This window comes from Vigna angularis, chromosome 9, assembly GCF_016808095.1.
Source record: "Vigna angularis cultivar LongXiaoDou No.4 chromosome 9, ASM1680809v1, whole genome shotgun sequence".
NCBI lineage: Eukaryota > Viridiplantae > Streptophyta > Magnoliopsida > Fabales > Fabaceae > Vigna > Vigna angularis.
In genome coordinates, this window is record NC_068978.1 from 1412613 (window position 1) to 1434375 (window position 21763).

The 21763-nt window shown below is 30.8% G+C and overlaps 3 protein-coding genes across 4 annotated transcripts; all 3 read right to left on the reverse strand.

Annotated features, from left to right (window-relative positions):
- Positions 1–3162: 3162 nt before the first annotated feature.
- On the reverse strand, positions 3163–6110 carry LOC108320473 (transcription factor bHLH68). 2 transcript variants are annotated; one of them, XM_017551891.2, is made up of 9 exons: positions 5759–6110; positions 5272–5602; positions 5086–5160; positions 4888–4953; positions 4560–4625; positions 4353–4409; positions 4171–4215; positions 3882–3926; positions 3163–3618 (listed from the first exon to the last, which is right to left on the reverse strand). In XM_017551891.2, the coding sequence occupies exons 1-9, from the start codon at positions 5905–5907 to the stop codon at positions 3490–3492; spliced, it is 963 nt and encodes a 320-aa protein (XP_017407380.1). In that variant the 5' UTR covers positions 5908–6110; the 3' UTR covers positions 3163–3489. The 2 variants fall into 2 exon arrangements, with proteins under 2 accessions (XP_017407380.1, XP_017407379.1); XM_017551890.2 differs by having other exon boundaries at positions 4171–4221.
- A 6225-nt stretch (positions 6111–12335) lies between these two features.
- LOC108320416 (peroxisome biogenesis protein 2) lies at positions 12336–16776 on the reverse strand. Its single transcript, XM_017551830.2, has 8 exons — positions 16515–16776; positions 15998–16111; positions 15734–15887; positions 15057–15193; positions 14866–14966; positions 13677–13794; positions 12891–13057; positions 12336–12713 (listed from the first exon to the last, which is right to left on the reverse strand). Exons 1-8 carry the CDS (start codon positions 16596–16598, stop codon positions 12599–12601), a joined length of 990 nt encoding a protein of 329 aa, XP_017407319.1. The 5' UTR covers positions 16599–16776; the 3' UTR covers positions 12336–12598.
- Positions 16777–20665: 3889 nt separating this feature from the next.
- On the reverse strand, positions 20666–21575 carry LOC108320521 (protein THYLAKOID ASSEMBLY 8, chloroplastic). Its single transcript, XM_017551962.2, has one exon. The coding sequence runs from the start codon at positions 21513–21515 to the stop codon at positions 20796–20798; it is 720 nt and encodes a 239-aa protein (XP_017407451.1). The 5' UTR covers positions 21516–21575; the 3' UTR covers positions 20666–20795.
- Positions 21576–21763: the final 188 nt, after the last annotated feature.

The following is a 21763-nucleotide window of genomic DNA, read 5'->3' on the forward strand; positions in this document are numbered from 1 at the left end:
GTATGGAGATTCACCCTTTGCTTTTCTTACTTTCTTCTTTATAATTTAACCCATATCATTCTTCTTCTTTTGTCCCATTATAACCTATAATGTCTGCACGTGTCATATCTTTTATTATTTTTCTGCTTTTAAATTATTATTTCTCACACCCTTTTTATCATAATTTCAGTTTGCACATTCATTATATAAAATTATTTTTATAGATCTGGGAACCATACTCTCTAACCCTAGTTGCATTTTTAGTTTCTTTTTGTATTTTATTGTAAATTAGTCTGTGCTTGTTGAAAATGCCATAGATTTTCAATGGACAAGACAGTGACACGTAAATCAATAATAAAAAAATGCACCAATTTAAAGTAAGTTTTAAGATTTCCACATCATTAAGTTTTAATATTTTGAATTAGATATTGATTTTAAAGATAGAAAAAATATTTTGACACAGATTTGATAATATTTTTATACGATATATGTTATTTTTTATTGATTCATTATTTATTTATTATTATATTAACATATTCTAAACCTAATAAAAAAATGGTATGTGTTGTGTCAAAATGTCAAAATAATTTGTTTTAACATATTATTGTTTTATTAAGATTCACTTGTTAATATTAAACCATTTCCAATGTCAGATAATTGTTTTGTTTTTACTATCATCTCATTTTTTTCATTCGTTGATTATTATTTATTATTATGCTAATGTATTCTAAACTTAATAGAAAATGACAGTTGTATCAAAATATTATTAAAAAATATGTTTTAATATATCATTACTAATTAAACTATTTTTAATATTAAATATTTATTTATTTATTTTTACTATTATGTAACATTCATTTGTATGATAGTTTGAATAAAATAAACTTTACACATACATTTTAGTTCATATTATATTTGTGTGGGTGTGTTTAACATAAATTCATTTATTGAACTATTTCACTCTCCCTTTTGTGTTTTTAACAATGGAAAGCATATTAAGAGGAACATGCTAGCTAGAAACAAATGATACAATCACATTCAAACTTTTAACTTTTGCTTTTTCTCATATAATTAAGTATTCATACACATATATAAAAAAATTATAATCTACAACTTTCCATGGGACTACGTCATCATAAAAAACAATATACATATGTATAGTCCAATAATTAAATTTCCGTAATGGACTAATCACTTAACCAATTCTTTATTTATCATTAGCATGACCATTCTATATACATATAAATAACTTGTTAGTGGATAAAAGGTAATCACCAGTCATTACCCTATTGGCTTTACATTTCAAAGTGGAAATTAAAAAGTCGCATGAAAACGAAAAATCCCAACTTCACACTTGCAACAGACAAATTCACTAAAGGTCGTTTTTTTTCTTTTCTTGTTTGCTTATACCATTGACTTAATTACCTCTAAATTGAAATATTTTTCTTAAAAACATCCATTCGAGCCTGAGAGACATTAATAAATGATCTGATAGTGGGTGAAACAACATGTTCAACAAACAATAAATATTTTTAGGATTGACTCGAACTTGACTCTGATACAATATTAAGAAGTGAACTTTAAGCCTAACTCAATCCCACAAAACTAGCTCACAAAACTAGCTTGTAAGGTGAGATTATATATATATATATATATATATATATATATATATATATATATATATATATATATATATATATATATATATATATATATATATATATATATATATATATATATATATATATATATATATATATATATATATATATCCAAATCAATATATAATTAATACTTGTTACTATCATACTCAATAATCTTACAATGTTTAAAAGTTGAAATTTCTGCATTTAAAATTGAAAAATGGTTCTTCATAACTAAATGGATCCTCTCTTATACCGTGTGAGATGATGCAATATGTAGCGTAAGAATGATGAAAGTGAGAGTTGAAGGCACTTGCAGGGAGCGTGAGAGAAATGGGGCATGGTGGCACTTGAGTAGTTCAACTAAAAGGTGGTCCAAAAATGACCCGAGAGCTGAGATGGGGTCCATATATATACATTCGGGTCAGCCAACAATATATATCCATTCACATGAATGTCTGCCACAACTGTTCACACATCCACTTGTTCATTTTTTAACTGCATTATAAGTTTTAGTCCTTTCACAGTTAAAAAACAAGCCAATATTATTCATTGCTGTGATGAACACTTCTCCAAGAATAGTAGTTTCAAATCAGAAACTCCTTACAGCACAAGGGAAAACAGTGACTGATTTTGAAAAAAGTGCTTATGATCATCATATGTAATGCATGAGCCACTCACATATATGCGTGTATATTAATTTTCGTCAGTTTTAAGCTTCACAGTTGACACTGCAGGTTTTTCTCTTCAATGCATGCATGCGTGTTTGTCCTTATTTCTGATTTGTCTCAACAATAATATACCACGTATTTATATATAACATTTCAAACTATAGTGGAAACTCAACACTTTTTCTTTAAATATTTAGGGCATAAATAGTTGTATCACCAGTTAATACGTCATCACCTACAATATTTTAATCTATGTATATATGATACTAAAAGACCAACCTAAAGAGAAAATGGTCTATTCTCTCAGTTTTAGATTCAATTGAAACAAAAAAAAAAAAATCTATTATTTGAAGTTTTAGAATCCTTATCATAATCTCAAAACAACTGTTGTGGTATCCATTTGTTATACTAGTAGCAAACAATAAATTTTGTTAAGAGAAATTTTAATTTATGATTCTAATAATAAGTTAAGGGTTGAAGGTTGAATTTGAAGTTTAAGTTAATTTTATAAAATTGAATATTTAAATCATTATATATTGTAAATTAATTTTATTTGTAGTTTTAGGTGGAACTTTCAAATAATATGCATATAATTCAATATAATTAACTTTCAAAATTTGTTTCGAGAAGGTGATGAAAATTATCATAACTAATTCATTTCTTTTCTATCACCTCTTCTTGATATAATTTGTTCACTAAATTGTATGGCTTCATTCTGTAAATGCAAAAACTATAGTTGATAAACGTGAGTTAAAAGATTAAGATCGCCATGAGTACGTTTCTGTCCTCTTCCAAGAAAAATACAAGAATGTGATAAAGAGGAAAGGAGACGAGGAATGAAAAATGCATAGTAGAATCTTAAACAAACATAGACAGAATATGTTAATTTATGAATATTGATAACAAAAGCAGGAATAATAATTGCTACCTCAGAAAAGCATGTTTAGGAAAACTAAAATTATGGATTAATCGATGTTTTGACAGCACTTATTAATAACTTATTGAGTTAACCTAATTAGATTAGCTAGAAAGGACAGTACATAATAATATAATGGATAAGATTTTTCAATTTGGTAAATCATGAATACTATATAGCATCGTGAGCAATCAGCCTTTTTCATTATCACAGATTGACTGCTCACGATGTTATATCATCCACAATGAAATTTCTTCGATGCTGTTGCCATGTTTATGTGTTAAAATCCACTGCCATATGCCGGTGCCCAGTAATCAGCTCCATTTTCATTTCCAACATGCTGGGTACAAGACACAGGAACCAAGCACAACCCTCTACTCCTCAAGTCCTTTGGCTTATCTTTTGCATCCTGATTAATGATTAATAAATATATAAACACATGATTATGTACGGTAATCAATTTTTTATATGAAAAGAGAGTAATGAATGAAATATGATCAATATAATGTGTTATTATCATTAATTAATGCAAAGTGAATAGTTTTGGCTGGCCATGCATGCATGTTCTGCATAATTATGCAGGTAATTGTGATAATGAGAATAATGATTAGGATGAGTAAACGAAAGAGATAATAAGCGTGGTAAAAGGGTTTGCATAAAAAGAAAGAATACCTGGTTTGGAGCTCCCTTTCTTTTCAGGCCATTGTCATTCAACAGCTAGATGGAAATAAAAAGAGGGAAGAAAAAGTATTAGGAAAATCAGTTCTCTCTCCAAGCTTTTTGACTTCAAATGGGAAATGCAGCGTCGCATTATACTTTTCACTTGCTTTAAAAAGATGATATAAAAAGCTGAGAAACCTTGTTATTTTTTTGTGGCTTTTCCCTGATTAAATATTAAGTAATAATTACAAAGAGCCTCCTAATTTGATTGTAATGAATTGATGGATCCAATAAAGCATACCTGACCGGGGTCCTCAGGAAATACAGAATTTCTTTCTCCATGTACCTGTTGCTTAAAAAGAAAATAAAGAAAAGAGGAAACTTTCCCTTCAATTATATGCCTTAGTAGGTATTTTTGTCCCACTCAAATGTGTTTGTTAGAGTTAACAAGAAAGAGAGAGACTTTGAAAAGTGGGTACTTACAGACTGTGGATTCCTCATGTTTTTTGATCCATTGCCCAAGTAAGGAGAACTGAGAGCCTGCAAGCAAGAAGGAAAAAGAAAAGGAAAAAACAACAAAAGAATGTTATGGAGAGAAACATTAAAATTTGTGACACTTTAAATGCATGCTCTATGACTAACTCTCAATATAGCTTGCAGTGTGTATAAAATATGAGGGAGAAACATCACCTCAATTTGACCCTGAAGGAATCTTATGTATCCAATGGCTTCTAACAAGACAGAAGCTGTGTCAGTCTGCAAAAGTGAAACACACACACACCCCACAACCACAGCACCGGTCATGTGTCTCTTTTAAGGTTAGAAATGAGATTACGATAAATGGGGAAAGAGAAAGTAAAGAGGAAGACAATAGCTGGAGTGATATATCATAAAGGGACTGTTCATCACCACTAAAACCAAACACACAAGACGCTTGTAATAATTATGGTTCATAGTTTTTGTATTTAGCGATGAGTTTCTTCTGTTCCTATACTGATTGGAGTCTTTTGTCTATTACCTTTCCGAATGGGGAAACTAGCTGGTGAAGGGCTGTTATTCTATCACCTAGCTTCTCCTTTCTCACCTGATTAAAAGATACTGTTAGTTCATGAATTTTCATATGTTTTTCTCTCTTTCAACTATCATGCATATAGAGAGAGACAACACAAACAAAACAACTTCTCAGTAACTCTATCTCTTTGTAGTTAAAGATCACCTTGAGAGGTGGTTGGCTTGAAGATGGTTGACACTTAGTCTTCTTGAAAACTCCAGCGCTTGCTGTGGTATTACACTTGAAGAGAACAAGAGACAGACACCATGAACAATAAATTATTGATATATATATATAATCTATGCATGTTTAAATTAGTATATATAAAATAAGAAAGAACATGAGTGTTACCTCGGATGTGTGATCTGGTAGTTGGTTCTTCCTATGATCTTCCTTGTTATAAGTGAAATCCAATAAATTATTACTACTGAAGCTAGCAACAACACTAGACATAGGAGAAGAAGAAACAGGCACCATGTGTGACCAAGGAGCTCCAGAAACCTGAAATTCCTGATCATGTCCCTGGTGATAGAAGCTACCACTTTGGGAAACCTCTTGCTTTATTACATCAACCATAGGATTTATGGGGGGTGGATTAAGCATGTGCTCATTCCATTCATCCAACTTTTTCGATTGAAAATGACTGAATGCCACTCTCTCCTCCTCTCCCGGTAAACCAGTGCTGCAAAACAGGCAAAAAGAAGAAGAAAAACCTCAGTGATTAAGGTAAAACAGTAGCTGGTATAATGAACAGTTTTTGAAACAGTGGAAAAGTGAAAGTGGAAGATGTGTATTGATGAAGAAGGCATGCACAAAAAGAGAGAGAAAAAGTGCTTACAAAAGAAGTTGGCTCAATGAGGGAGGAGGCTCATGATCAGGGTTTTGTGTGGAAGAATTGAAAGGTATTGAAGAAGATCCAAGAACATACTGGGGAGGGATCAAAGATGGTGGATGAGTAGTCCACCAGTTAGGGTTGCCAGCCATCATTGGCTGAGAAGAAGAGAAAAATGTTTAATACTGAATTGTTGGGATGCAAATGAAGAAGTAGGAAATGAAATATTTAATCTCCTTTTTCATATACTTTTGGTGTTTCACCTTTGTGATATTTCCTTGTATGTGCAACCAAACAAGGGTTTGGGTAAAGCTTAGAGTTAGTGTTTTGGTTTGTTACTAGGTGTTGAAGAAACTTAAAGTTATGGGGTCTCAGTATTTTATAGAGTTGAGGTTGAGAAACTTTGCATACGTTACTTTTTCTTTCCTTTGTTTGATTTATTCAGTATTCCTTTTTATTATAAAGTGGAACGCAAAAGCTGGTGGGCAGTGTTTTAAGACTATAAATTAATGGTTGCTCAGAGTTATTTCCTTAATTTGGGGTTGCACCTTGGGATTGTTTTTGGGGTAGCTAGGGTTCTAGTAGAGGTAGGGCATAATAGTAGTGAGATCAATGTCAGATGCTTTATTTATTCCCTAGACCAATAATTCACTTTAACAAACAAAACTACAGAATCTAAGAACCTCATTACAATAACAACACCAATATATACAACTCCATCATCAAAATATCCTCACTTCCACCTTCTCTGTAACTTCACTGCTAAACACATGATCAACATTCTCAGATGAGAACAAGACTGAGTTAATGTTTCTGTTTCAAGGCTTTATGATTTCAACAATATTTGATTCAAGAAACTAAAAATCACCTTATAAGATCTTTCAACCAATGTTATTGTAACTCCACAAGATTAATTTAAAATATATAACTCGATACAAATTGATTTTGTAAAATTAAATTAAACTTAAAATTTATTTTTTGATATAATATCAGAGTAAAGTTAGGTAATAGATCTTTATAAGTGATAAAGACCACTTCTTAACAATTATTATAAATTATAATTCATTGTTCCTTTACCATGTATAATCTTTTTGCTTTACATCAATTTGGTGATTGTCAGAAAATCATTCGTTTGATATTTCGATCAAAGCTTAATTATTTGGTAGACATATGAATCTGAATTTTACCAAACAAACAAAGCTTTACTAAGACAGATTTATCTTTTACAAAAATTGGCAAGACTTTAAAGTTTGTCGAATTAAAAACCTACTTTATAAAAAAGTAGCCTTAAATTGAACTAACTATAGTATATATGCATATATATATATATAACATAAAAAAAATATTAGTGTTTTTCTTAAGAAAAACTTATTCTGAAGGATAAATTTTTTTATTATCCTTGTTTTTATTTACTTTTTAATTAGTGATTTTAATAATTAATTCGATTAAAGTTAAATAAAGGATGAACATGTAACTCATTTCAGAAATTCATGACAACATTTGTTTCTTCTTCTTGTATTATATGCGTTCATAATAATAAGTCGATTTATGTTAGGGTTTGTTTCAAGATTCGAAGTGTGACACCTTTAATTAAATAAATATTTTATTTTAAAAAAAAGTAGAGTGGGACCTTTTTAATAAATTGTCTAGGTCAGGTGACAAGTTTTGATATGCATTTTGACCTATCTTCATTTGATCAAGTTGAAGAGAAAGGAATGAATATTTTAAAAGTATAATATCATAATTGCTCATTTTTTAAGGGAGCAACTAGCAGGTTTCAGTATTCTAAAAATAATGATTAAAATTAAAAAAATCTAATGTCACTACATACTTTTTTTTCACAGTTAAAAATAAAAATAGTATTTTCTTCAAATTTAAATTTTAATAATTTATGCAAGTTCGTTATAAATTTTAGTTGTAAAAATTAAATATTTATCGTGTATACTAAAATACTAATTTAAGTCAATTTGAATAAAATATTATTACTAAACACAGTTAAATAGACAAAAAATTATTGTTGATAAGAATTAATAGACAAAAACTTAAAAAAATTGACAAAAAAATTAAAATTTAAAGAGTATTTTGTTATGCATATTTCATAAATTAAAATACTAGTAATGTTGTTCGAAGTCTATGTCACTTAAATATAAGGTCAATTTAGATATATAAATGGATCTAAATCTCACTTTATAAGTTAATTTTGTGAAATTGAGTTAGGCTTAAAATTTACTCCTTAACCGTGCTTAAAAAAAGTGTGTTTGTTTTATATTATGTATTTACCAATAAGATAAAGATGGTATAATAATAGAAAATTCTCTAAATTATTTATTTAAATATTTTTGCCCTCTTTAAAATTATTGGCTGAAATCCATCCCTAGCAATAAAAATATCAGTAATCATTTTGTAAATTAATATATAATATGTAATTGTTATTATAGGAATGGTTGTAGTGCGTCAAAAGTCATTAGTGGTGGTAAATTTGAATTAAGATTTGAAATGATTATAACATTAAATTTAAATTTGAAGTTAATAATAGAGAAATAGCGAAAGAATATATTACCTGAAAATTATTTTTGTTTTTTCTATTTATAAATTTTGATTGAACCATCAAATTTCTCAATTTCATCCTTTATTTTCTCAATCAAGTGGTTTTTAAAGTAAAAATAATGAATTACTTAAGTATTAAAAAAATATTAACAAATTATTCAATAATTTAGCTTAAATATATTAATTTAATGACTAGAAATGGATGCTCAATTCTTTAACCATTATATAAATAGTTTTACTAAGACAAATAATAACGGTACAAGATCACATTAATGGAAGATTTTGATAGTTAATGATCTTGTAGGATAAAGTTTAAGTAAATCAAATGTTGATGATTATATAACCTCATATAAAGATTTTATGCAAATATATTACATGCTTGATCAAATTTGTTTAATTGAGATTTAATTAATGTAAAAAGTGTATAGACTTCATCTTTTTAACAAAAACCACGTATATAATTTATGACTTATTTAATTGAAATTTAATTTATTAATCCTAAAAAAATCAGTGACTTTTGATTTTAGTTTTATATATAAAAAAAATTACTCCTATAAAATTTGAAATCGATTTTTTTTTCTTTAAAAAATGTACAAAATTTGAAATCACTCTAAAATATTTATCTGATTTTTATGTCTTTAAATTTTAGATCATATTTGGTCATAATATTCATTTAAACATAAACGAATAGCATTTATTTTGTTAAGTGACACATACGAATATTATCATATAATATACTACAAGGATAAAAAAAAAGTACTATTTTTCAATTTTAGAAAGACCAAATATAAAGGAAAAAAATCACAGATATTAAAATTAGCTCATTTTGCATTGAATAAAAAATATATTTTTTTTAAATTATTGAAATCCTCAAAATAATATTTACGTTACAAATTTTTCCAAAATATGCCATGTGTATCAATGGCAACCAATAATTAACCTCCGTCCATGAAGGCCTATACCTTTTTGTCCCTATTATATTCTATTTTTGATGAATACCTAAGCTTCACCAATATTTGCATATGTTTATAAACATTTGAGACATTTACTAAATTATTTTTAATTCTAATATTAAATTTTCATTTATATTTATCTTTTGAAAAAATATACTTTTAACACACAAATTTTTATATTCATTTGATTTCATTATTTTTTTTAGTTTTTATTTTTTTCTTTTTTAAAAAAATTTAAATAATTTATTTTTTTATAACTTTTATACTAAATGAACATAAAAGTGTGTCATTCTATTATTATTTTTTAAATTAAGACTTTCTTTTAAACAGTAGATTTGATCAAATTTTCAGACAAAAAAAAACAAACAGTATTTAGGTTTTTCAACTTTTCGCTACATAGGAATCTGATCTGATGAGTGAATTTGATCTAAGGATTCTGCCGACATGATGTTCGATACTAAGCATGCGCAAGCTAGCTAGGTCCAATTTGCAATGCTTATGTTGTTTGATAGGCAAGATTTTGTGAAAACCATATAGATATGGCAGTACCTTCATATCCATGTACTAGGAATTATTTCACACTTGAAGAATCGATGTTATTTGAAGAATACTTTTTGTGATGATGGTTTTGGACAAAATGCTACTCCTTATTGTTTGAGTTCTTTTGGTCATTTATTGGAACTTAACTTCGTTGTGTTGTGATGTCACCTAAATAATTTGACACTAAACAAGCTTTTGCATGTGATAGTTTTGGTATAATTTGAGACAAACACCACTCAGCGAGTTCCGACCAAAAAATCAGGAACTCTGTGCACTATGATCCAAAAATGGGAAAAGAATGTGAGAGATGCAGAACAAGGAAAATTACATTTACCAAACGCCAAACAACAAGTTTTAGATCGATACCAGCACATGGCCTTGTACGTATATACGTGTTTTTTGCTCCTATAATGTGTATATATATGTTTATACTTCTTTCTCTGACTTGTAATAACATAAACAGATTCACCCAAACCAGAAGCAAGTATTTAGTTAATGAATAATTGCACCGTAATTAAACTTGTAAAAACGTAATAAGGTGTCAGATAAGGTGGTTGGGACTTCTTTAATAATCAGAGATGTATCGATCGGTCATACGAACCAACGAACAACCGGTCACGATAACAATGAAACTGGACGGCATCATCACAAGACCTTAAGGACAACTCTTAATCAAGTTTATTGGTAAATTCTACTTATTAAGAAGATAAACTGTGATTACGATTTTGTTAATTATAAGTTCATTTAAGTACTTATAAATACAGGTGTATAGTAAGGAGGTAAGTGACATTTATTGTGAATTTAAAATTTTACTGTTACTTCCGATCGGATTAATCACTAACTTGAGTGTTGGAATGCTTTTGACAAGTACATCCGAACGATTTGGAGCTTAAACAAAGAAAGATTGAAACTAAGAATGTTCAGGACGACCTAAACTAATTTGAAGAAAAGTGTGAAAGAGTGTATCTGTGAATATTTGACCTTATACCCAAAACAAAATATATCAAAATATCTTTTTTACAGGTATTTCTTAATAAATCAGGAAATCCAAAAAGTCTTATGGATCGAGAAATTATGAAAAGATTATAAGAGCCAATGATTAATAAAGTAATAATCAGCTTTGTAAGTAAGAACATTTATAAACAGTGTGTGTGAAATTATTAGTGACGTGAGTCTCATAGTATACGGAAGTTGGTCTAGTGTGCATCTTTTGCAAGAACATTTTTTTTATGCACATTAAGAATCCATGAAAAGGAAAGATGATAACCTCATACAAGGTAAAAGGAAAAGAAAAAGAGGTTTGGCTCATCACAGCATTTTACACTGTTGAACAAAGGTTATGAATTGAACATACCACATGTCATATGTATGGATGATTATTAGAAGAAGGGATAAGAATTGGATCAGATTGATTCCTTTTGACCATTGGTCTTCCACTCAAGAATATTCAATAATAACCAGAAAGTTTATGCCTCTCCAACGGACCAGAAGCTAAGTGATATCTGTCAACCCCTTTTTAATCAATGTGAACTTTTGCTTAATCATGCACGGAAACAACAAAAATGATAAAGGAAAAGAAGAAAAAGGGTTGAGACTGAGTTTGACACCTTGTTGATTTTGTTTCTTGTTTTCCCTTTTTTGTTGTTGATCTCTCTTATCACAAATAATTTTTAAGCTTAGTCCTGCTTATTATGACCGCAAATTTTGAAGTCAAAAGCTCCATCGGGTGGTTTCTGTGTCAAGAAACATTCTGGTCAAATATTCTACCCACAACCTTTATTTGAAAAAGATAATCCGAATTAATTGAACTTTTAACCCTTTTTTTTCTCAATGAAAGATTCATCACAGACATTGTAAGAGTGAGAGAAAAAAAGGATGAGACATGAGCAAGATGCACTGTAAGATATTAAAGCAGTATACTCCAATTCATATCCCACAATTCAATTATTTGAGGTGACTTGAAAAACAAGCTTTAGACATTCTTATGTGTACATCATAGACCAAAGATGATTTCCCATTACTTTCACTGTGTAATTATATTCTTATTACCCCATTTAATGTTATACTCAAGTTAAAAAAAATTAAAATTCCAAAGATTCTGCTATAAAAATCTAGTTATGATAATAACTGAATATTGACTAAAAGCTAAGATTGATCAGAGTTTAAGACTAATGGAAGTATCAGCAAACTATTTTCAATCAACCAAACTTTACTTTTTAATGCATGTGATTGAGTTTTGACATGAACAAGAAAATTTTTACTTAACTACTACTAACAGTACAAAATTTATTCTCCAAGTTATATCATAAAAGACCAATTAAAAGGTAAAAAAGTGGCAGTTAAGTTTAGATTTACTGTTTATTTCCATCTAGTAACTCAGTAGTACAAAGTTAAATAATAAAATTAAACACACTGTAAAAGATATCGTGGCTGTTTTAAATAGCTTAGCTTTTTACGTTGATAAGAGAGTAACCTTTTTATAGGTGTCTAATCACAACACACAGAAGTTACAACTATGAAGTTGAACTTGTAGAAGTAACGTATGAGACGTAACTGAATGATACATTGCTGCTACAAGGGAAAGAATGCTTCCCACTCAACCGAGTACAGTGATGCTATGAAGAAATTTGATCTGTTTTCCCAATTAAATGAGAATGCTAATACAAGGGAGAAACCAACGAAATAGAAAGTAAGAAGAAAAGAATACCACCACAATTTCAGGTAGTATTTTTATATACTAATTCTGTAAGTTGATCAAATGCTCCCTAACTCTAACATTGTTTCCTTGTTACTTAGTAACAACCAATCATTCCGTGGAGACACCACTATGCCGTTGCATAGCAACAACTGGCTCACTGCACCTGGAACACCTAAATGATGGAGCAGCAGCACATCGTGTCCTAAGACAGTAGTAACAATATCTGTCCCATAAAATGTGAACAATTGTTTAGTCATTCTCTTTTCATGAGAAGCATGTATACATAAATGTTGGGATCTATGAACATTCCACAATTATAATCCTACCAAATTGTTATAACAGAAGTTTGTAGTGCCAAAATAATAATTTGAGACGAGAGTACATGTCTGTAGTGATGTACCTGTGCTGACAAGGTAGAGCAACATAAGGGATGGTTGGAGTGGCCAGGCAAATGGGACATGCTGTGCCATCCTCGGATGAACTTGATGATTTATCTTTTGAGAAAGGTCGAAGAAGATTTTTCACGGATGATGAATTAAGAAGAGGAAGAAGCAACAGTAACATTTCCTGCCATGAGAACCTGAGAGAATTAGCTCCAATGGATTGTAAATTGGATGTGAAACATTCTTGCAAATTTTCACTTGTTATCAAAACCAGAAGAACACATCCAGTTGCAACATAGCGACAACTATTTTTAGTGATTGGAATAGAGCTACATTTGAGTTAACAGCTTGATTAAGAACTTATTTAATACTTTATTATCAAATGAGAGCTTATTCATATGTTTGACTGTAACACTTAATTGAAACAACACAAAAAGAGCTTATTTAGGGGCCCTATGTATGGCTATGGGGTCCTATCACATTCATTCAGCTATGCCAATCTTCATAGGGTATGTTTGGATCAGTTGGAACACTCAAACCCAACTTTCAGTTTCTATTGAACACTTTGACAACGTTTTCAAATTCTGTCAAGCAAAATTCAACTCAAACTCTAGTTGACTAAAAAGCTAAAATATGCTGCTTTTTTTTCAACTCCAGTAGAATTCAAAAACCTTTCTTTTCTAACTGAAATTCAAATGCACACAATCATTAGTCTCAACTAGTAAATAAATGAAATATCTCATGTAACCCGCAAGATTCCACAAATTAAGTACCAATAAACTTAAGAAGAGGGGAAGAAGTACCGAGAATTCATTCCAAACTAATTGCCTGTTCATATATTCAAAGCTAACAGCACGATTCATATTTGGGCTCCCATATACAAGCCTAGCTCGTAAGGCTCTTTCAATAAGATTTCGATATCTGCTTTACAAAAAAGCCCAACTAGAAGATAAGTTTACATAGCAAGTCAAACTAAAAGAAACCAATTATATGCCAGAAACGTATAGACAAATATATATCCTATAGAACCCACAGAACCTTCACACAAGATGAGCATTCATTGTTACACTATATTCAACACTTTTTATTAAACAAGCTATTCTAGAACTCACCGTTGGGTTAAAAATTCCTATTATATACACACACATATTAACTGCAAAATTTTAGGTTAATCCAAAATTATTTGAAATCTCTCGTATACGTCAAAACTACATAATATATACATTTAAAACAAGTGAAAATGAGAATCACTGATTATCTTATTGTAGTTAAAATTTTATAAAACTTGGCACAAACAATCTAGGTAACATGTAACAGTCTGATAGATGAGAAATATATTTTATACAAAGTTAATAGTAAGAATAGTTAAACTTAAACACCAGTATAAGGTGATCTTCCCTTGTATGTGTATCAAATGAAAACAGTTCTTATGGTGAAAAGTGAGAACTATAAATCCAACATAAAACCATACATGTATGTTCACTAAAAAAGTTGTGCACATTTTTCTAAAAATAAAATATTATCTATGTTATTTGTAAAAGTTAATCAGTGATCATGATACATGAGCACTTAAAAAATTCATGTACAATATTTTAAAAGTTTGACATGTACAATATTTTAAAAGTTTGACATGTACAATATTTTAAAAGTTTGACATGTACAATATTTTAAAAGTTTGACATGTACAATATTTTAAAAGTTTGACATGTACAATATTTTAAAAGTTTGACATGTACAATATTTTAAAAGTTTGACATGTACAATATTTTAAAAGTTTGACATGTACAATATTTTAAAAGTTTGACATGTACAATATTTTAAAAGTTTGACCGATGAAATGTTGCTGTTCTCATTTCTCATAAACAAAAATTTCTACATCATATGTTGCCTATATATATTTCAGAACACAAACAGAAGAAACAAAAGAGGTTTTTTCTTTATCAGCAACGAAACAGGTGTTGAGTTAACTGTTTGGTAGTTGAAATAAATCACCTTCCAGTGCAAAGAAATATCAACAGGTTTCCAAATGAAGCAGCTCTATAAACTCCTTCTATTCGTTGTATCAAGATCCATAGGCGTCGTGCCAATGGTCTCTGGAACACAGAAAATTTGAAAGTCAAACTAGAGCTCACTTCAACTAAATTCACGTTGTTCTGTAGACTTGCAAGTTGGCAAAAAATTACCTGCTCAGTATCACCCCATCTACGAAAAGCAGAGAAGGACTGCAATCGAGCCCATATATACTGACCTCCAACAGTGGCAACACAATACCAAATTTTCTGCCCAACAGTGAGTCCAGGTCCCTCCAAACCAGTTCTAACTGTGTGCAATGTACCAAACAAGAATAAGAAGTTAGCAGCTAAAAAGAACGATGAACATAGGACAAGAATGAGCAGTACTCAGATAAAGGTATACATGCAATGCTAACAGATCACCAGAAAATTTGTACACTTTCCCTCTTGGTAATTGGTTTGTTTAAGGCACATTGACATACCTCACAAAACGGTATAACACTACAATTTAACACCTTCAGCAGTATGCTATTGACCATGATGCACCATACAAACAATCATAAACAAAAACTATAAACAAGAACTTGAAAAGAAAAAAACTGCGCGCTAAAATTTCTATCCAAAGGTGTCGACAGGATATCATCTACTACATTTATCAACTATCATTCATGATGTCAGTGACGTCAACAATAGCTGGAGATTTTCCACAAAGGTCATTCCGTGTGTTTAAAGCTTACAGCTTATCAAATAATCAATTAGAATTCAGAAGCGTCTCACACCATAGTAGACATGCTTATCTAAATAGCAGTACACTACCTTGCAGAAAGATGAGATTCAGACCTCCGTACCTTTATCTCTTGGTTCTACTGCACGCTCATCTCTGTACCTCAGGTTCATGAGAGCAATGCCTGGGGTTGGCTTATCCACCCAAATTGAGAACCGCCAAATAAGAAACTCAAGGAAAGCATCAAGCTCCGCTTCATACTGAAATAACATTCCTGGCTAATCCCAAAAAACAAAAGAAATTTGAAAATGTTCAAGCAAATTTCCAAATTGATAACAAAATACACCACACACAATGGTTTACAACTGTAAGTCATACATAACTGTACCTTCATTAACGAGAACACTTTAACCAACTGCTCTTTCAACATGGCTGACATTTCAACGTCCAATCGTGCAGCATCGACTTGGTTAACTCTTGATATTGAAATTGGGATTGCTGACTGCCGAAAACCACACCAATAACTTAAACAATTGTTGCAAAAAAGAAAAAAAAAACAGGGAAAAGGAAGCATACTATGCAACTTGATCATACTCAATCTTCAATATGATAATAAAAACAAACTTTAATCCCAGTAAACTATTAATCTCCATGACGTTCAGAGAAATTCAGCTTATCTCAAGCTTCAACCAGAAAAAACCACACCCCAAGAAAAAAAAAGTAATTTTTATCACAAGCAGAAGGGTTTTGGATAAAAAAGAATAAACCCAGTAAGCAATAATGAACGAACATGGGATTACGATTATATAAATGAATATCTAGAATATGGGCAAACCCTAAACGTGAAAAGGGGTACAGTTAAGGGTTCAAAGAATGAATTGATTGAAATGAACAGAAAGAAGCACCTGATGAGAGAGAGAAAGGGATTTCCATGTGGGGAGAAGGGTATGGGAAGTGTGAATCCAAGCATCGTGTGAAGGGAGAGTCATTGCGTGATGATGATGATGATGATGATGAAATTGGTTTGGTTGAATTTTGTGTTTCCATGCACCGCTTCTTTCTCTCTCTAATATGTGAGTGTGTTGCTCAGTTTAGAGAGAGAAAGAGAGATCAGAAGGGTCTGGTCATTGCTGAAGGAAGCTGAATTCAACAAAAAACAAGGGAAACACTGTTCTCTCATTTCACTCTCCACCGTCCTTTCACCCAAACACACAGGGCTTTTTCGTCTTTTCACTTTTCGCAGATTACTTAAATCGAAAACTCATGTTTTTTATTCTTGGCTTGATTACTTTTTTTTTTCCATTATTTATTTCTTTTATTCAGATTAGTTTGATCAGAATAAAAATATAATCATCTCTCCCTTTCTCAAAAGTGTAATGATGTGAATTAATAGTAAAATCCTTAAAATAGATTTAATACCGTTGGTTCTAATTTTTGTGTTAATTTTGTTTGAAATGGTCATATTTTTTTTAGAATGATGAATGCAGTCTCTTTTATTGTAATTTATGTTCAATTTAATCTTTTTGACAAACGACATTTTAAATAGTTAACGACGCAATGTTAAAGTCACCAATAAGTAAATGATGTAACCTATTTAATCTGATGTGGCTGCCTCTCTCGTCATCGTCATCTTCATCTTGGCCACTTCATCATCTTCCATCTTCAACCTCAGGCATAACACTTGCATTTATGATTTTAACTTTTCAATGGGAGGCATAAGCTTCTTTCCCAGTCTCTTCTTTTCTCCATTTACCATAAGCAAAACCCATAAGCTTCAAGCTTCTTTCCCTTCCTTTCTCACGGATGAATTGGTCTTGGGCGCCATTTTTCTCTCGTGCAAAGTTCTTGCCTAGGGAGGGTTTTCTTCTGCTTTTCTTTCTTCTAATTGAAGTTCGCGTGGAGGCAAGGGAACCATTCTTCTCTTCTCTGCTTCAAGCTCACGCATCAACCCTATATGTAGAGGGTTCTCCTTCGCACAGAGGAATTTTGGTTTTCTTTTTGAGGTTTTACTGATCTTGTTTGTGAAATTGGAAATGGGGATTTAGGGTTTTTCGATTGGGAGATTTTATGTTTTTAATCATTAAGCGTTTAAGATTGAGGTTGATGGCTATGTTTTGGGGTTGTCTCTAGGATTGAGAGTTATGTTCTTTATCTGTAAATTGTTAGGCGCAGATTGAGGTGGCTATGGATGTCACGTTAGGTGTCAATTCGATAAAATCTCTAATATTAATGGGAGTCATTAAATATCAGAAAATAAGTTTCAAAAAACATAAATTTACCTCACTATATCTTAAAGTGTCCACGTCACTCAATAAATAACATATCATTAACTGATTGGTCAGTTAAACATTTAGTATTTAAACTTCGTTTGTAAAAGACTAAATTGACATAAATTACATTTCAAATAAAGTTGACAACACCTAAAAATAAACATCGATAATTTTAATTTGAACATAATACCGTCTATAATTAACTAGTCAAAGTAATAAATTCAATTTTAATAGATGCAACTATTGCATTTATTAGTCAAAGTTATAAATTAATAAATTCAATTTTAATAGATGTTGCATTTATATATTCAACCTTGAAAAGAAGATATTGTTAGATTTTTAAGATAAAAAAATTAACATAATGAATTATTTAGTTAATTACAAAACCATTTATTCTTTCACCTACTTTATCGGTTCCATCACTCTCTTTTTTTTTAATTATCTTTTTTACATCACATTACTATTACATCAGGGATATTTTATGGAATGAAAAAAAAGAACAATAAGATTTTATATTATTTTTCGTTTAAGGGTTTTTCACATAAAAACGAAAAATTAGTCCATAAATAGAAAAAATATATTCTTAGACTTTCCTTTTTATTTGTAAATGTTAAGTAGTTAGACAGATAACGATAACATGTGCATTTTTAAACAAAAAATTTTCTTATCTAATTAGTTTGTGGCTAATAACAAAATAATTTAGATTAGTCTAACTATATATTTAAGATAATTTAGTAAAATTGTAATTATTGTATTGAAATATTTTAAACATTAATCAATTTTAAAAAAAAAATATCCAAAATTTTGGTAAGACATAAAAGTAACAAAAAAAAGTATCATTTATAAAATATTAAGCATATATTTTATGATAGAGAGTTCATCCCAAGGTTTTTTTTTTCTACTACTTTATATAATATTTCTTGTCTATTTTTCTCTTTTTCTGAATTAAATAATTTTCCCCTCCATTATCATCGTTTTCCATACTTTTTTTTCACTGATTTGAGTTACTTTTCATTTATTAGATTCATTTTTTGGCAAATTTTTCATTTGCATAATTCTTTTCTTATTTGAATATTTTTCTCCCTTCCTTCTTGTATATTTGTAATATTTCTTCACCAAATTTTCAGTATTCTGCATTCGTTTAAAAAAGACATCGGAAATCACAGTAGGGATTCATTAGAAATTACAGTGAGAGTGTATTGATATCATTTTTTGTAATTTGTTGGAAGTGCTTAAGATCACTTTTTAATATTCTCACTGTGACATTTTACTTCCTTTAAGAAGGATATTTTGCTTGTAAGAAGTTGTCATTTTATCAATAATGATATATCGTTTGAATAAGATCCTACACAATCTGAAAATTTGTTCGATTCAAAGATGACAAATTTCAACACACCTCAAACTTTTACCAAAACAGATGCAAATGACAATCATCACCTCAGCTTTTAGGCTCATAGCAATACCAGAAAATCCAGAAAAATAAAGTTTTCCAAGTGTCTGCTTATAATAGCATCGAACCCAGCTGTATCAGAATTTCCATAGAAAGATACCAAGTCCTTTTAGAGAATTTTCATGAAGACAAGCACTGTTCTGAAATGGAGATTAACAACGAAAGTAATAAAAAACAGAGTAGGCAACCCACCACAGATGTTATAGCAACATTAAACCATCCTTCAACGACAAAGCAAGAACACAATAGTCAAACTGAAGAGAGCACCATAGGCTAAAGCAGAACCAATTCTTACGTAGCCAGAAATAATCACTTTTACCAACATTGCATTGAAAGCATTTGGTAAATTGTAAAGATTGAAACAGTTCAGAAACTTTTACTCTTGAGCATCTTGCAATTGACCTCTGCCCTGTAACTTTTAAGCTGTCAAACAATTCATAAGTAAATGTATAAAGATTGAAATTGTAAAGAGTTACCAACAAGTAATTACCCTTTTGATGCTTATACTAGAGTCCCTCTCTAATTCTAAAACTAGGTCTGTTTCCAAGAATTCAGGTGAAATAACTGTTTAAAAGTTCTATATCTAGAGATAAAACCAATTTATATAACTGGATGCAAATCTTTCTTTACAAGTCGGTTTTATAAGATTAAATTAAACTTAAAATTTACTTCTTAACATGATATAGCTGGATTAAAATCTATTCTAGCACTGGTCAAAGTTCAATTCTAGGAAAGCCAAATTCCAGCCTAGCTTTTTCAATATTTTTAAATAGGAATGCCTCATCATTAATCAATCATGGCAATGAGACCAATAATCTAACAACACGAATTCTAAATAAATTATTGAAATAATATGATTTTTAGATTATATATATTCAAGTGTAAACCTCAACAACCACAGTTTATCCTAACAATCAGAGGATTTTCTCTAGCAAGAAGCTTCCTCCCTCTAAACACTAGAAAACAATCTGATACCATAAGCGACATCTATTATAAGTCTGTCAGACTCATTGTGACTATCAAATCATAACACTTTTTAGGTTACCATATCATAGTTTCAAAATATGTATATATAGACTATATCAGTACCTAATTTCTGCTGACAAACTAACTACTCCAAGTAAAATCTTCTATTTTTACCAGCTTTGTTAAATCATAAACATATAACTTCCATCCTAAGATTTATGTAAGATTAATACTTAATAGCTTTCTAAGACATTAGAACTGTCTAGTAAGCCAAGTAGCTAATTGTCGTAACTATTTAGTATGTGTTGATAATATACAATGTTCATAAAACGAGTGAAGTTAAGCAGAAGTGATCAAATTCAGAACAAACTTACAGTAACACTGTAAAGTGTATTCCAATCAAACATGCAAAAAGAATGAATTAACACTTGCCATGACTTTCTTCTACAGCTACCTAATCACAGTATTAAAAAATAAAAACAAAATATATACAAAGTTGGCTAAATGCGCAAGGTGTTGAATTGAGACTTAGCAAGCGACATTTTGTAATGCTGTTGAAGTTCTTCAGCAAGAGCCTCTTCCCCGAAACTCTTGAAACCAGAAACCAAAACCTTAAACACGTACTCATCGAGCTCAGCGACGGTTCCATATCCACTCTTCTTCATCAAGTCGTAAATCCTGAGTGTTGATTCTTTCCTCCGAGCAGTAACAACGGCCTTAATCAAGCTGGCAAGCCCCTTATTATCGTCGCACCTGATTTCATTTTCATCTTCGAGGTCGAGGATCAGACTGTCCACGTCTTCGTGCATATCACAGGCGGTGAGGGCCTGTACCATCTCGGCATAGAGGGATAACTCGGCGCCGTATTCCGATCGGAGAGTGGAGAAGACACGGAGGGCGAGGGCGCAGTGGCGCTGGCGTAGGAGCTCTCGGAGGGTGGCGAGGAGGTCAGATTTGAGGAGGCGCGTGAGGGTGTTAGAGAGTTGGGAGGAGAGGTTGGGAGGGTTTGTTCGGTGGAGACGTTTTAGGGTTTGGATGGCTTGGATTGCTTCGATGCTCAGGATTCGACCTTTCACCAGCGGTCCACGCTGAGATCGCGGTCCGCCGCACCTCACCCGAAGGTAGCCACAGCGTGCGGTGGTGGTAGCCGTGGCGATTTGGGGCTGAGATTGGAGTTGGGATTTAAGAAAGTTGGGGTTTTGGAACAGGGACAAAGCCATCGATAATGTTTTGATGAAACAGAGTACGAAGCAGAGTGACAAATTTTATCCACAACTGAACCATGTTTAGTTAGATTCTAGAACCTAGATAATCAATGACATTATTTTAACGTAAATAAATACTTTTTTAATTATTTTTAATTTTTTTTATATTTCTTTTTAAAAATAAAAAGTTGTCACATGGTGTCAAGTGTGAAGCAAACAGAACTCAATTGAACTTAACCAAATCAAGTCGAGCCAAAACGAAT